The 16,340-nt window shown below is 39.4% G+C and overlaps 1 protein-coding gene across 2 annotated transcripts; it reads left to right on the forward strand.

The window, feature by feature from the left end:
• The first annotated feature begins 1,533 nt into the window (after window positions 1-1,533).
• On the forward strand, window positions 1,534-11,832 carry LOC105006869 (cytochrome P450 2M1). 2 transcript variants are annotated; one of them, XM_010865582.5, is made up of 9 exons: window positions 1,534-2,437; window positions 7,593-7,755; window positions 7,847-7,996; window positions 8,113-8,273; window positions 8,641-8,796; window positions 8,999-9,140; window positions 10,482-10,669; window positions 10,759-10,900; window positions 11,074-11,832. In XM_010865582.5, the coding sequence occupies exons 1-9, from the start codon at window positions 2,246-2,248 to the stop codon at window positions 11,274-11,276; spliced, it is 1,497 nt and encodes a 498-aa protein (XP_010863884.2). In that variant the 5' UTR covers window positions 1,534-2,245; the 3' UTR covers window positions 11,277-11,832. The 2 variants fall into 2 exon arrangements, with proteins under 2 accessions (XP_010863884.2, XP_010863883.2); XM_010865581.5 differs by having other exon boundaries at window positions 1,535-2,437; window positions 8,620-8,796.
• Window positions 11,833-16,340: the final 4,508 nt, after the last annotated feature.

Here is a 16,340-nt window from a genome sequence, read left to right on the forward strand (position 1 = left end):
AAATGAATTAACAATCAAACTGTTGAACAATAATTGTTGACATTTGGACAATAAATGTAAACATTTGGTATTTTTATATTAGCAAGCAGAGTTGACCCAAAAAAGACAGTGAACTCCTCTTTACTGGTTCAGGGAGCCAAAGATCATTGAGGTCACCAATATTATCAAGAGGTTGTAAAGGCAAATATACTCCTTCAGGTAAATAGGGATGTTTGCCATGTAACTCCTATCCAAATAGTGACTTGTTGTATGACAGCCTGGTATGGGATCGACACACAAATGATGGCAAGGCACGATGATTTTGAAATACTAATTCAAGTAGCAAAACAATACTTATTATGAACATTGAAAAACAATTCTATAAGCTTAGTACTAGGTGGAGTTTAAAGGACAATGACTCCAAAGACGGCCCAGCACCTACAGTGGTTCTCAAATGTTTGCATACCCTTGGAGAATTGGTAATGTATGTACCATGAGAAACATTAGTGAGCAGGCAAAACACGTCTTTTTTTTCTTATGGGATTCACATTCAACTGTAGGTTGAATGGCACAATCATAAAACAAAACATGGCAACAAAGAAAAAAATTTACTGACAAAAGACTGAATACCCTTAGTTCTTAATACTGTGTATTGCCCCCTTTAACATCAATGACAGCGTGTAGTCTTTTGTAATAGTTGTCTATGAGGTCCCAAATTCTTGCGGGTGGTATAGCTGCCCATTCATCTTGGCAAAATGCCTCCAGGTCATGCAAAGTCTTTGGTTGTCTTGCATGGACCGCACGTTTGAGATCTCCCCAGAGTGGCTCGATGATATTAAGGTCAGGCGAATATGAGGGCCACTCCAGAATGTTCACCTTTTTCTGCTGTAACCACTGGAGGGTCAACTTGGCCTTATGCTTAGGGTCATTGTTTTGCTGGAAAGTCCAAGAACGTCCCATGCGCAGCTTTCGTGCAGAAAAATGCAAATTGTCTGCCAGTATTATCTGACACAGCTCTTATGTTTGTGACCATAAAGCTCTATTTTGGTCTCGTCACTCCAAATTACAGTGTGCCAGAAGCTGTGAAGCATGTCAAGGTGTTGTCGGGCATATTGTAACAAGGCTTTTTTATGGCATTGGCGCAGTAAAGGCTTCTTTCTGGCAACTCGACTATGCAGCTAATTTTTGTCCAAGTATCGCCGTATTGTGCTCCCTGAAACAACCACAACGTCTTTTTCCAGAGCAGCCTGTATTTCTCCTTAGGTTACCTGTGGTTTTTTTTTTGTATCCTGAATAATTCTTCTGGCAGTTTTGGCTGAAATCTTTCTTGGTCTACCTGACCTTGGCTTGGTATCAAGAGATCCCAGAATTTTTTACTTCTTAATAAGTGTTTGAACAGTACTGATTGGCTTTTGCAAGGTTTTGATTATCTTTTTATATCCTTTTCCATCTTTATAAAGTTCCATTACCTTGTTACGCAGGTCTTTTGACAATTCTTTTCTGCTCCCCATGGCTCAGTATCTAGCCTGCTCAGTGCATTCACGTGAGAGCTAACAAACACATTTACTATTTATAGACAGACACTAAATGCAATATAAAAAGCCACAGCTGTGGGAAATTCACCTTTAATTGCCATTTTCACCTGTGTGTTTCACCTTGTGTGTCTGTAACAAGGCCAAACATTCAAGGGTATGTAAACCGTTTTGTGTGTGCATATTTTCAAAATTTCACACTAACTACCAGGGTATGCTAATTTTGAGCACAACTGTAACAGATCCCAAGCCATAACCCATCTAAGACATCAATTTGAGGTTGTGCCTGGAAAAGGACTGCACACTTCATCGTCTTATACAGAACCTGGAGTGTATCTGAGATCCATTCGGAGAAGGCTTCTGTTTGCATGATATTATACTGCTCAATGCTTAAACTGGACTGTCCTCACAGACACACACTCACCACTCTTGCCACCCCCCTGCTCTGAATTCCTCTCATCTTCATTGGAGAGAATGTTAGCTAAACACCCTGAGGGAACATTGACAAGCCCTTCATGTCTTGACAGTTGTCAGACAGGTTTTTTGTTTTTCCAGGAGAAAGGGTCTAATTTTTTCACCTCCACTCTCTGCTCACATGTGGTAACTTGCTCTCATTTTCTCTAACAGCTACTCTCTTTTCCAGCATTTTTTTCTCTCTGTCTTCTCCCTCCCTACATAGACAAGAGTCAAAATTGTTTCCCTGTCACACCCCATAGCTCTGCTGTTACTTGGTCATGGGTTTACTATATGTTTTGCAGACTAACATTTCATCCATAATAATAGGTTTATTGATAATTCTTTTACTTTGGAAGTATTTGGGAAAACAGAGACGGTATGGACGGTTGCCCCCGGGTCCTCCCGGAATTCCCCTGCTTGGTAATTTGCTACAAATTGATTTGAAACAGCCGGACAAGTTCTACATGGAGGTCAGTTTAAATAGGAAACCTTTTTAATTTTCTCAAATGTATAAATCGAGCTATTCATGCAAGCATTGATAGTCACAGATCAGTATTATGGTTAATAATAAAAAATAATTTAAAGATACTGCTCAGAGCAACGGGTTAGGCAGAACCATTTCAAAGCAATCTTCAAAGGATGTTTCCTTCAATAAAACTTTAAGATATTTTTAGGGTAAAAAAACTCACCCTCTAAGAACTACAGAATCAGAATCAGGGTTTTATTGCCATATAAGTTTCATAATAAACTAATCATTTGTTCTGGCTGTTGGTGCAATAATTAGTGAAAAAGGAATAAGGGAAGTAAAATCAAATAAGAACAGTGGACTGAGCATACATTTTTTTTTTGTTATTGTGCCTTGTAGCTTTGTGCTTTGCGATTTGGTTTGTTTTTGTTCTCTGCTTAAATCAATGATTATGTATCGTACAGAGCCGAAAGATTTCCCAGTGATATTGGAATCTTTATGCATTAAGCTACTCATAATTTGAAAATTATTAATCTACGGCCTCAAATACAGCCAACTTTGATTGGATTAAAGATTGATAGAAAAGGGAAAAAGGATATGTTATGTGGGCTTTGAGATTCCCTGAGATAATTGTTTTTGAATTTAATTTAATGACCACTGAGCAATTGTGCTCAGTTGAAATTTTGTTTGTTTGTTGTATGTTTATCTGTTTGTTTGTTTGTTTCCTTTGCTGTTTGTTTTGTTTTGTTACCGTGGCCTTTTACACCTTCCTCTTCTATACTTTTTACTGTGGCATTATGACATGTTCTTCACTTTTCACTCTCAATGGAATCCATTAAAGGTCTAAAGGTTGTTCACATGAATATCAGGAGCCTTACTTTAAAAATTGATTATCTCAGAGCCTGGGTTGTTCAGTACAAACCCAGCATTATTACCATTTCTGAAACCTGGCTAAATAACTCTATTTCTGATAGTGCTATAGAAATTAGCAATTATGTATTGTACAGAGCTGATAGGTTGTCCAGAGGAGGTGGAGTGGCCACATACATTAATGCAAATCTTAACTCAGAGCGTATTACTCCTGAAGTTGATCCAGTTAACTTTGAAAGTATTTTTATAAATATTATTTTTCATGCAAATAAACACTTAATTATTGGTAATATTTACAGACCTCCGTCTGCCCCATCAGATTCCACAAAGTGCATTTTGTCTACCATTAACTCATTAGGGAGGCATAAAGAACTGATCATTCTTGGAGATTTCAATTGCAATTGGTTGAATAAATTTTCCGCTGGGGACAAAAACTTATTTAGTAGTATTAATCTGACTCAACTTATTAAGGAACCTACTAGAGTAGATAGTCGGTCCTCCTCTTTGCTTGATCTGATTTTGGTTTCTAATCCGGAAAGGATAGTTAAATCTGGTGTCTTAGCTGATTGTTTTAGTGATCATTCTGCCATTTACTGTGTCTGGAAAATCAAAATGCCTCATTTCCCTCCTAAATATATTAAAATACGTCAAAGTAGAAATACCAATGTTGATTGCTTTATACAAGATTTGAACTCTATTAATTGGGACAGGTTCCAGCTAATTCCGTTTGTGGAAGATGCATTGATTTTTTTAATTCTGAACTTATTAATGTAATTGACAAGCATTTTCCATTTAGAAATGTTAGAGTTAAAGGGAAGCATTTACCCTGGATTAGTTCTCACTTAATTAATCTTTTTAAGCAAAGAGATAAGGCATGGGCTAAATATCGAGCTAGTAAATCTGACCCTGACTGGGATTATTATAGATCTCTTAGGAACCAGTGCAAGACTCACTTGAATCGAGTTCTCAATAGGAATACTAAAAATCCTGTTAATCAACTGAAAATAAATAATGATACAATTTCTGATCCTTCTCTTATTGCTCATGCTTTTAATCAGCATTTTACTGCAATTGGTGATTCCAATCATGTTTATTCTCATACTAATGAACAGGTCTCAACATCTTCTTTTATGTCTGGTTTATTTAAATTTAACAAAATTATGCCCATTGACGTGTTTAATGCTATAGCTGATCTGAAGGAATATAGTAGTGCTGGTCCGGATGGGCTTGAGGCTAGGTATATTAAACTTGCAGCTCCTATACTGATATTTCCACTTGCTGATCTTTTTAATCTGTCTTTAAACACGTTTACTGTCCCTGCTACATGGAAATGCGCGAAAGTTATTCCTTTATTGAAAACTGGTGATGCTTCTATTATGAATAATTATCGTCCTATCTCAATTATCTGTTCCACTGCCAAAATATTTGAGAAAATTATTTTTAATCAATTATCAAAATTCATTACTCAGAATAATATCTTATCACCATTTCAATCTGGCTTTAGGCCTAATTTTTCAACCACTACAGCTTTATTAAAGTTCACCAATGATACTTTCTCTGCCTGTGACAAGGGACAGTTAACTGGTGCTATTTTTATTGATCTTTCCAAGGCCTTTGACATGGTGGATCACTACATTCTCCTTGATAAGCTTTATGGAATTGGTTTGAATCAAAGTGCTTTATTTTGGTTCAACTCCTACCTTCATAACAGACGGCAGTGTGTTTCGTTTAAAGGTTCACTGTCTGATTACTTACTGGTTAATAAGGGTGTTCCTCAAGGTTCCACTCTAGGACCACTTTTGTTTTCGATCTTTATTAACGATTTATCTCACATTTGCACCATGAGTAAGATACATCTCTATGCTGATGATACAGTGATTTACACTGCTGACCCCGATATTCACCAGATCCAGAATAGGTTACAAGTTGACTTTAATATGATTCAAAAATGGCTTCACAGAAACAACCTACTGCTGAATACTGAAAAATCGTGTTGTATGCTGTTTGGGACGAGGCACAGAAGACCATGTGCTCTTAATTTACAACTGTATTTTGCTAATGGGTCTTCTATGATGAATTCTACAAAATTTAAATACCTTGGGCTGTTGTTGGATTCTGAGCTTACTTTTAAACCTCACATTGACTATATCATAAAGAGAATATACGGGTGTCTCAGTACACTTTATAGATCTGTCAATTGTTTTACATTGGAAGTCAGGAAAAGATTAATTTCTCAGTTGATTTTGCCGATTATGGATTACGCTGATATTATTTATATGAACACCAATGATGCTGCTCTTAAGCCGCTTAATGTTGTTTTTAATTCTCTATGTAGACTTGTTTTGAGGTGTCCTTTTAAAACACATCACTGTGTAATGTATGCATCATTGAATTGGCTTCAGTTGAATGCAAGAAGAGACTTTCATTGGTTTCTTTTTGTTTTTAAGTGTGCCTACTTTGATTGTCCTTCTTACCTGAGAGAACATTTAGTTCCAAGTAGTTCGCGGTATCTTCTTAGAGATATGCAAGCTCTCGCCTTTACTGTACCAGGAATCTTTTCTGTCATTGGTCGTAAATCCTTTCATTATAAAGCAACCAGTGATTGGAATAACCTTCCTCTTTCCTTGAGGTCTATCTCTTCTTTTCATAGATTCAAGTTATCTATATTCCAATATCTAACTAAGGTGTGTGCATGTTATTAAAGCCTGACTTTCTATTATGTATGTATATACATATGTGTGTGTGTGTGTGTATGTATACATGTGTGTGTGTATATATGTATATGTGTATATGTAAGTGTATGTTGATATGTATATATGTATATATGTATATGTACATAGGTATATAACTGGATAATTGATTTACCTCTCGTGAATCCAATCTTTGTCCTTTTTATGTGCCACTCATTGTTCAATGAATTGCTTGTACTTTTTTGAAACTGTCATAACATGTCAAAGCTTTGAGGCCTAAGGTGGTGATGTAAGGTGTATATTAGTTGTTGTTGTTGTTGTTGTTGTTTTGTTTTTTGTTTTTTGTTGTTGTTTTTTAGTGCTGTGGATTTATGTTCTGGTACTTGGACCCTCTTGAAAATGAGATGCTGCATCTCAAGAGGCTATCCATTAATAAATTGAAATTGAAATAAATATAGTTGACTGTGCAATAGCAAATTACTAAAAATAACTAACAGGTATATGTAAGGTATATGATTTTGTCCACGTGAGGGTTGTTTGTGTATGTGGGGATGGATAATATCAGAGTGGTGACTGGAGGTACAGCAGTTGGTGTACAGGGAGAAGAGTAGGAGGGACAGGACACAGCCTTGGGGGGAGCAGGTGCTGATGGTCAGGGAGTTGGAGAGGTGCTTTCCCAGCCTCACATACTGCTTCCTGTTGGACAGGAACCTCCAGTTGAAGTAGCCTGGAGGAAAGCAGGAATTATGGTGTTGAATAAAGTCCACAAACAGGATTCTGGCGTAGATTCCAGGCTGGAGGATTAATTGAAGAGCCATGTTGACCGCGTGGTCCACAGACCTGTTGGATCTGTAAACTGCAAACTGCAGTGGGTCTAGTAGGGGGTCGGTGATGGTCTTGAGTTGAGACAGCAGAAGGCACTCAAGTGACTTCATAACCACAGAGGTCAGGGTGACGGGTCTGTAGTCATTAAGTCCTGTGATCCTTGACTTCTTGGGGACTAGGATGATGATGGAGGACTTGAAACAGGCCGGGATGCAGCATGTCTCCAGTGAGGTGTTGAAGATGTTCGTAAACACAGCAGAAAGCTGATCTGCACAGTGCTTAAGGGTGGATGGGGAGACACCCTCAGTCCCTGCTGCTTTGTGGGGGTTCTGTCTCTTGAATAGACTGTTTACGTCCCCCACCAGGATTGTAGGTTCATTTGTAATGGCAGAAGTGTGGAAGATTGGGTTGGATAAGTGTGAATGGCCCCCAGTGGTGGGGGGTTGGTGTTGATGGTTGGACACACAGGGAGAAACTATATTGTCAGGGCTGCCCTTTTGTCTTTCAGAACTTGCAGTTTAACTCATTCATGTTGTTGGTAAGCTGCAGGTCATTAATGGAGTGGGTGGATTTAGGCTTGTAGTTGGTTATCTGTTGGAGACCTCTCCAAACAGAAGCAGAGTCACCGGTTGAAAAAACTTATCAGGGTTTCCCTAAAGTTTGATTTAATATAAATAGGTATATATTAAAATTTTCAAGATTTCAACCTCAACATTTGATGTTCACATTTAAATATTGTAAGAGTCAATGTGTTCTTCTAATCCCCCCCAAAAGCTCAGTAAGAAGTTTGGCTCAGTCTTTACTGTGTGGCTGGGTCCTGAACCTGTTGTGGTGGTCTCTGGATATCAGGCTATTAAAGAAGCTCTAGTGGACCAAGGAGAAGATTTCAATGGAAGAGCCAATGTTGCCATTGCTGTAAGACTCATGAATGAATATGGTGAGGAAATTATATTGTGCGAGACACAATCTGTGTGGAAAGTGAACTATTGACCTGTATTGATCCTCTCTGTGCCTCTGTCATCTTGTAGGAGTTGGGTCGAGTAATGGCCAGCGATGGAAAGAACTTCGTGGCTTCTCCTTGATGTCTCTGAAAAACTTTGGAATAGGATGCAGAAGTCTTGAGGAGAGGGTCCAAGTGGAGGCTAAGTGTCTAGTGAAAGCCTTCAGTGAACATGGAGGTACTGTATGTTTGTTTGTGTGTGTATGCGTGCGTTCACATGTTCATACATGCATGTTTGTGTGTTCATGTGTTTGTGCATGCATTTGTAATGGGTGTTTGCATTCTCTACTTCAGATTCAACTGTCAACCCCAAAGACCTTCTTTTCCATTCCATCATCAACCTGTTCTGCTCCATAGTTTTTGGGTGCAGATCTGAATATAACGACCCAGAGTTTCAGATCATGTACAAGGCAGTCTATACATACTTTGATGTACTTAAGGGAAACGTTTCAATGGTATGGTAACACATTTTAGTACAAGATTATCTCATGTTCTTATATTTCCTTGCTGTTGATTGTAAAATGCACTTTGTAAGTAAAAATAAGTGAAAATAGTCTTCATTGAAATCCTGGCTTCACAGTATTTATAAACATTCTGTACATATTCCTATGTACATTACCTTATTCTACCAATGGAACAGGGGTGGTACAATATGTAGAGTTCGTGGGAATCTATGGCTTAACCACACATCAATCATCCCCCTGCATGTCTATGAGATTAGTGTGTTGACTGAGTCTGCTAACAAGCCTGCCAAACCTTATTTTCTTCTGTCTCCTGTCATCTATGTTGGACCTGTTCCAGCTGTACAATATTTTCCCCCAGATTGTTGAGCGTTTTCCAGGCAAACACCATGAGATGTTTGCGGCAGTAGAAAAGGCAAAAGCTTACGTACGACAGGAATCCGATCGTCGCCAAAACCACCTGGACACCTCAAACCCCCAAGACTTCTTGGATGCGTACTTGGTTAAAATGACAGAGGTAAAACCATTGACAGATTGCATGGAGTTGGTTGTTGAATCTATTACACATTGTCAAAATAACATTATAGCACCAACTAATATCCAGAAAGCACAGTTTTCTTAAATTTGTATTCAACAATCACATGGAGCCATATCAACAATTTCTGAAGAAATTGTTGTTAGATTATGATGTCTATATGGTATTTTACTGCTTTCCTTAGGAGCAGGAGAAGCCTAGGACTGAATTCAACTTTGACAACTTGTTTCCATGTGTTTGGGATTTGTTTGCTGCTGGCACAGAGACCCAGTCATCCACGCTATCACATGCCTTTTTGATGATGATCAAGTACCCTCAGATCCAAGGTACCCAAAGTTCTCAAGACCACCGACCCTTTTTTACTGGACAGCGTAAGCGGAGCCGGCCTAGAAGAGTGAATGTCTCTTACTGATTCCGTACGTCCCTGACTGACTGAGTACCCCTTGTTAAATAACATAGTGGTAAGAGACGCGGGCTACGGAATAACTGGTCCTGTGTTCGACTCCTGTAACAGTCAACACACATGATGCCTGAGGTTCAGGACAGACACATACTTTGCTGACTAACTTTATGTAGCCTAAAATAAAACAGTTCTGGTGGATATAAGGATTTGTTCAGGAAAGACGAACACTTCGCTGCCTACACGATTATCTCGTCTTTTCAATTGACAAAAAATTCAGTTATAAATATATCGTCACCTATATTGATAGAGACTCAATGTCATTCACAAATGGCTAATTAGCTTTTAAACGGGCAGTGGTAAAAGAGGATTTGTTCGGAATAGACAAAAACCTTGCTGGCAACAACTTTCTGCAGCTACAGAAGCCTAAAATGAAACTGTTTACTTTAGTGATGGCCAAACGAGGCTTCATTAGCGTTATTTTAGCAGATTTTTATTATCACAATAAAAGCCATTATTGACATTTAGAAGGCCATATTGTTAACAATCTAGTATGTAAAAAAAAGAACAGACAAGAACAACATTGGAACGGGCATTAAACATAAAATGACAGACTAGATTGACAGACTAGATAGCTTTTATTTTCAAAAAGAAAATCTGAGTTAGCACTGCTAGAAAATAATATCCTGCTGCTAGAAGTACGGCCATCACTAGTTTACTGTTATATTGTGACTATTTCTGGTGGATTTTTGAATTATGTTTTAGCATTTCTTCAGGATAGTCAAACTTTTCGCTGGCTACATGACTCTCTCGTTTTTTCACTTGATGTAAAAATCTGTTATCGTCACCTATATTGATACAGTAGTTAATGTCTCAATGTCATTCATGAATGGCTAATACACTTTTAAAATGGAAAAAGTCATACAGTTCATAGATACTATTTGTGGTGGAGGTAAACATCATAAGAAACGTTACTCAGTTTAACATGATGGTTAATGGTGTCTAACGAAATATTCAAACTTAATACATGACAACAATATATCATGTCAATATGCAATATGCTATATTTGACACCCAGCAAATGGTCAGCTCTGTGGTGTTGTGGTTGAAGACACAGCATTTCACGTGGGTGACCTAGGTTAGAATCTTGAGAGGGCAGCCATGATCAACACTTTCTTTTGGGTGCCGGCTGAACTAGGCTTGCCTGGTTTCTTGTTTGTATCCACATTGATCACTGTCATTTTGTAACAGTTGCTCTCTTCCTCAGAGAAAGTTCAGAAGGAAATTGATGAGGTGATTGGCTTAAACAGATTCCCCACAGTTGACGACAGAAAGAAGATGCCCTACACGGATGCTGTCATCCATGAAGTTCAGAGAACTATGAGTCTTGCTCCTACAGCTGTTCCTCACCAAATGACCCGTGACACAGTGTTCCACAACTACCACATCCCAAAGGTCACTACACAATTATCAAACATCTCAAATATAATGTTTACTTAATAAACTGCAGATTTTGTTTAAAGTGTTCTTGTCAATTCTTCCAGGGAACCAAAATGTTTCCACTACTGTCATCTGTGCTTTGGGACCCCAAACTGTTTAATAACCCAAAAGAGTTTGATCCAGATAACTTCCTGGATGATAGTGGCCACTTTAAGAAAAATGATGGATTTCTTGCTTTTGGAGTGGGTGAGTCTGTTATAAGAAGAATCTTAGAGACAATGGGTGTCAACATCATCCCAGATTGTTTACATTTTGTTTGATGTTTTACCTATTCTGTATTCATTAGCACTGGCAGGTTGATGTGTAGAATTCAGTGTCACAGTTGTCAGTTGACTGCTGCTCCTCTCTTGTCCCATCAGGGAAGCGGTCCTGTCTGGGAGATGGAATTGGAATTCCCAGAATGGTGCTTTTCATCTTCTTTACTTCCGTTCTTCAGCATTTCTCCTTCAGTGGCACCAGTCCACCAGAGAAGACTGATGCCAGTGTAGTGTCCTACTTCATTGGGCGCCTGGCACGGCCTTACACCTGCTATGTGAAGCTCAGGAAACCAAATATTCCATGAATCAAACAGCTTCTAGTCTTGTTGGAATAACTTTTTTTTATTTCTTTAAATTTGCCAAACTAGAATTTAGAGCTCGCTGGGTGCCGCTCGCATTGGATTTCTTCCTACTGTTGCATTGCTATGTCATCCAATATCACAAATGGAAGTAGATCAACCACTGAAGAAGATGCTGATGTGTAGCTTTCTAGTAAGTTTTCATGGGATAGCAACAAACCCACTTTGACCGCACAATACATTTAATGGAGAAGTACTGAATCAATGTTGTTTTACATTTTTGGGTACTCAGGGTATATATTTGGGGGAACAAATATGAAAAATGTCAACATTGAGACAGAAGTTCAGGAAGATTAAACACCTGCCACCTGACTAGCATTGCCAACCCATTAATGCAGCATTTCTTGCACTATCATAATGGTGAACATCTGCACTTGTGTGTTACAGTGCCTCGAGTTTTTGACGTGGTGTCCGATTTGTTGTGTTAAATGTCCACACTTAATACATGTTCTCTGTACTGTTTGATTATTCCCACTTCAATAAAATGATCACCTGCCCTCGCTTCCAGCCTTCGACTCCTTCCCCTCACACAATGTTACACTAGTTTGACTTGTCTAAATTTACACCTGATGCAAACATGTGTTCTCTGACCTGATCTCGTTTGTGTTCTGAGGTGTTTGGATCCGTTAGGCAACGCTTGATAACCATACAGATGTTGGGACTTATGACACTAAACTGAGTTTTGGATGCTCAGAAATCACTGCAAACCAATGAATCAAGCTGTGCTAGTTTTACATACAGTGGATATAAAAAGTCTACACACCCCTGTTAAAATTCCATGTTTTTGTGATGTAAAAGAATAAGACAAAGATAAATCATATCAGAACTGTTTCCACTTGTAATTCAATTGAAAAACAAACTGAAATCTTCAAGGGGGAAAAATGAAAAATAAAAACCTTACAATAACCTAGTTGCATAAGTGTGCACACCCTCTTATAACTGTGGATGTGGCTGTGTTCAGAATGAATCAATCACATTCAAACTCATGTTAAATGGGACACATTACACACCTGCCATCATTTAAAGTGACTCTGATTAATCAACTGGACTGGACGTCCCTTCCAAATGTATGATAAGACAAGAAGAAAACTGGTCAGGCAGGCTTCTATGAGGCCTACAGCAACATTAAAGGAACTGCAGGAATTTCTGGCAAGTACTGGCTGTGTGCTACATGTGACAACAATCTTCTGTATTCTTCATATGAATGGGCTATGGGGTAGGGTGGCAAGACGGAAGCCTTTTCTTACAAAGAAAAACATCCAAGCCCGGCTGAAGTTTGCAAAAACAAACAACAAATCCCCCCAAAGCATGTGGGAAAACGTGTTATGGTCTGATGAAACCAACGTTAAACCTTTTGGCCATCATTTGGCCATAAGTTATGTTTGGCACAAAAACAACACTGCACATCACCCAAATAACACCATACTCAGAGTGAAGCATGGTAGTGGCAGCATCATGCTTTGGGGCTGTTTTTTTCAGCTGCAACTGGGGCCTTAGTCAGGGTGGAGGGAATTATGAACAGTTCCAAATACCAGGCAATTTTGACACAAAACCTTCAGGCATCTGTTAGAAAGCTGAAGATGAAGAAGTTCACTTTTCAGCACAACGACCCAAGGCACACATCCAAATCCACAAAAGTATGGCTTCACCAGAAGAAGATAAACATTTTGGAATGGCCCAGCCAGAGCCCAGACCTGAATCCAATTGAACATCTGTGGGGTGATCTGAAGAGGGCTGTGCACAGGAGATGTCCTAGCAATCTGACAGATTTGGAGCGCTTTTGCAAAGAAGAGTGGGCAAATTGCAACGACAAGATGTGCCATGCTAATAGACTCCTATCCAGAAAGACTGAGTGCTGTAATAAAATCAAAAGGTGCTTCAACAAAGTATTAGTTGAAGGGTGTGCACACTTATGCAACCAGGTTATTGTGAGTTTTTGTTTTTTATTTTTCCCCCTCAAAGATTTCAGTTTGTTTTTCAATTGAATTGTTCATGTTATAAGTCACATTAAAGGTGGAAAAAGTTCTGACATGATTTCTCTTTGTATCATTCTTTTACATCACAAGAAGCTGGCATTTTAACAGGGGTGTGTAGACTTTTTATATCCACTGTAGAAACATGATTTTCAAACGGATCAGGGGATTGACTAATAATTGAAAAATATTTACATTAAATATTAATTTACCACACATTGGTTAATTGGCATTTCAATCCTTCAATGAGGGTGGGAGTGTGATCAGGGCAAAACATATTTTCTTTCCCAGAAGCACTATTCCGCTAAGTGTTTTTCATCCTGATATTGTCAGAACCCTTTAACACAAATGTAAACTTTGATATGATGACAGGTTTTTTTTTGTCTTAGCAGTTATCATCAACTCACAAGCTTTGATTATTTAAATCAGCAGTGGGGTGCAATGCCAAAAATGTAAGCTTGCACCTCTGGGAACCCCGAGGACTACGTTTTGGAAACCCTGCCTTATGAGATGTCATCACCATCGGATCAAATGTTGTCCTTTAATTGTCTACATTTAAATTTAGCAAGACCAGGCAACTGTACTTCTGAATTCTGTGAACAAATTGTTGCTATCAATCAATAAAGACTAACCTGGATGTTAAAATAAGGTTGTTAGTGCAATCTATTGTATTCCATTTGCCACACCTAATATTTGAACCTATAGTATAATATGGACCCTCAGCCCTAGATGGGGGGGGGGCAATTTAAACGCTCAATACTACCAACACACCATTTTTTGGTTTAACAACCTACCTTTCAGCCTAAAACCTGTCTTCTGCAAATGTAATGTGATAACTGTGACCAAATACAGACATTTCACAGTAAAAACAAATCAACTACCGATTATCAGACAGTTTATACATTACTGATGATTGGCAAAAACAAATACACAATATTATAGAACTTTGTGAATCTTTTGGTATTATTGCTCAACCATTGCTGAAAAAACCTAGATGCTGTGGATTTAAGCCCACTGCAATGTCTTGGATTGGGAGCTACTGATCTAACAGAAAACAAGGTTGTTTCGTTAATAAATGTACGGTTTAAGTATGGTGTAACACAGAGCAAAAAACTTATTGTTTTGGCCTTTCCTTTACCAATCATCTTAAACAGATTTTGAAAAAAGCCTGTGTACATATACATGTATGCTGACAACTCAATATGCACATATGCAACAGCTGAGATAAAACATTGTATCTGGAACAAATGACTAAAATACGAGCCTCATCTAGATTTAATGTTTGAGGGTGTATCGATTGAGGACACTAGCCTATAGCCCTAGCCTGTAGAGAGACTGACTGATCCGTTGTTGGTCTGTGTGAGAAATGTTAATGTGTTGAAGGTAAGCTGTCTGTCCAGTCAGACCAAAATGAAGTCTAGTAGAGTCCTAAAAACAGCTATGATTACATGAAACGCCACCACAGGCAACTGAAGCTGGACGTCAAAACACAAAAAAAAAGATAAAACCACACGACAGAACGGAAACACGCAGACAGTTGTATGCATGGAATTATTTACTATTGTTTTTATTTGGTGAACAGTCTTCCTTACCCTACAGACCCTGACGCATGGCGCCTAGCATTTAGTCATCCTTACCCTACAGACCCTGACGCATGGCCCCTATCATTTAGTCATCCTTACCCTACAGACTCTGACGCATGGCGCCCAGTATTTAGTCATCCCTACCCTACAGACCCTGACGCATGGCGCCTAGCATTTAGTCATCCTTACCCTACAGACCCTGACGCATGGCGCCTAGCATTTAGTCATCCTTACCCTACAGACCCTGACGCATGGCGCCCAGCATTTAGTCATCCTTACCCTACAGACCCTGACGCATGGCGCCTAGCATTTAGTCTTCCTTACCCTACAGACCCTGACGCATGGCGCCTAGCATTTAGTCATCCTTACCCTACAGACCCTGACGCATGGCGCCCAGCATTTAGTCATCCTTACCCTACAGACCCTGACGCATGGCGCCCAGCATTTAGTCATCCTTACCCTACAGACCCTGACCCATGACGCCCAGCATTTAGTCATCCTTACCCTACAGACCCTGACGCATGGCGCCCAGCATTTAGTCATCCTTACCCTACAGACCCTGACGCATGGCGCCCAGCATTTAGTCATCCTTACCCTACAGACCCTGACGCATGGCGCCCAGCATTTAGTCATCCTTACCCTACAGACCCTGACGCATGGCGCCTAGCATTTAGTCATCCTTACCCTACAGACCCTGACGCATGGCGCCTAGCATTTAGTCATCCTTACCCTACAGACCCTGACGCATGGCGCCCAGCATTTAGTCATCCTTACCCTACAGACCCTGACGCATGACGCCCAGCATTTAGTCATCCTTACCCTACAGACCCTGACGCATGGCGCCCAGCATTTAGTCATCCTTACCCTACAGACCCTGACGCATGGCGCCTAGCATTTAGTCATCCTTACCCCACAGACCCTGACGCATGGCGCCTAGCATTTAGTCATCCTTACCCTACAGACCCTGACGCATGGTGCCTAGCATTTAGTCATCCTTACCCTACAGACCCTGACGCATGGCGCCTAGCATTTAGTCTTCCTTACCCTACAGACCCAAGTTACCATAACTCCCCATGTGAGGTGAGGTATATCATTTGAAACTCCATACGACTAATATTCCGAGAAGATCACACAAAGGGCTTGATTTTGGACATTCCATTATTTTATAGTTTCCACTATGTTAATAGGAATAGCAATAATACAAAAAACATTGTACAGTACAGTAAAAGTCTGCCCCTTCCCCTGCTAAGTGCATTTTATGAACTAATCTCATTGTGCATGTGATCAAACAGTCCTTGGACTGCATTGATTATCATATAAATCTGCCCATTATCAAGACACAGCAGCTCACACTCTTTTTATAGTCTCAAGCCTTGACAGAAGAAATAGCAAGCAGAGGAACATCAGGACTCACATCTCTTGCAAGAGTGCACAAAACCTACTATAATTCCACA

This window comes from Esox lucius, chromosome 1 (genome assembly GCF_011004845.1).
Source record: "Esox lucius isolate fEsoLuc1 chromosome 1, fEsoLuc1.pri, whole genome shotgun sequence".
NCBI classification, from domain to species: Eukaryota; Metazoa; Chordata; class Actinopteri; order Esociformes; family Esocidae; genus Esox; species Esox lucius.

Excerpts from the sequence above, each read along its gene's own strand:
- LOC105006869 (XM_010865581.5), top strand. The coding sequence starts at position 2,246 with ATGGGTTTACTATATGTTTTGCAGACTAACATTTCATCCATAATAATA. Across the intron at positions 7,756-7,846 it reads AAGACTCATGAATGAATATG|GAGTTGGGTCGAGTAATGGC; the intron begins GTGAGGAAATTA and ends GTCATCTTGTAG. Across the intron at positions 10,901-11,073 it reads ATTTCTTGCTTTTGGAGTGG|GGAAGCGGTCCTGTCTGGGA; the intron begins GTGAGTCTGTTA and ends TTGTCCCATCAG.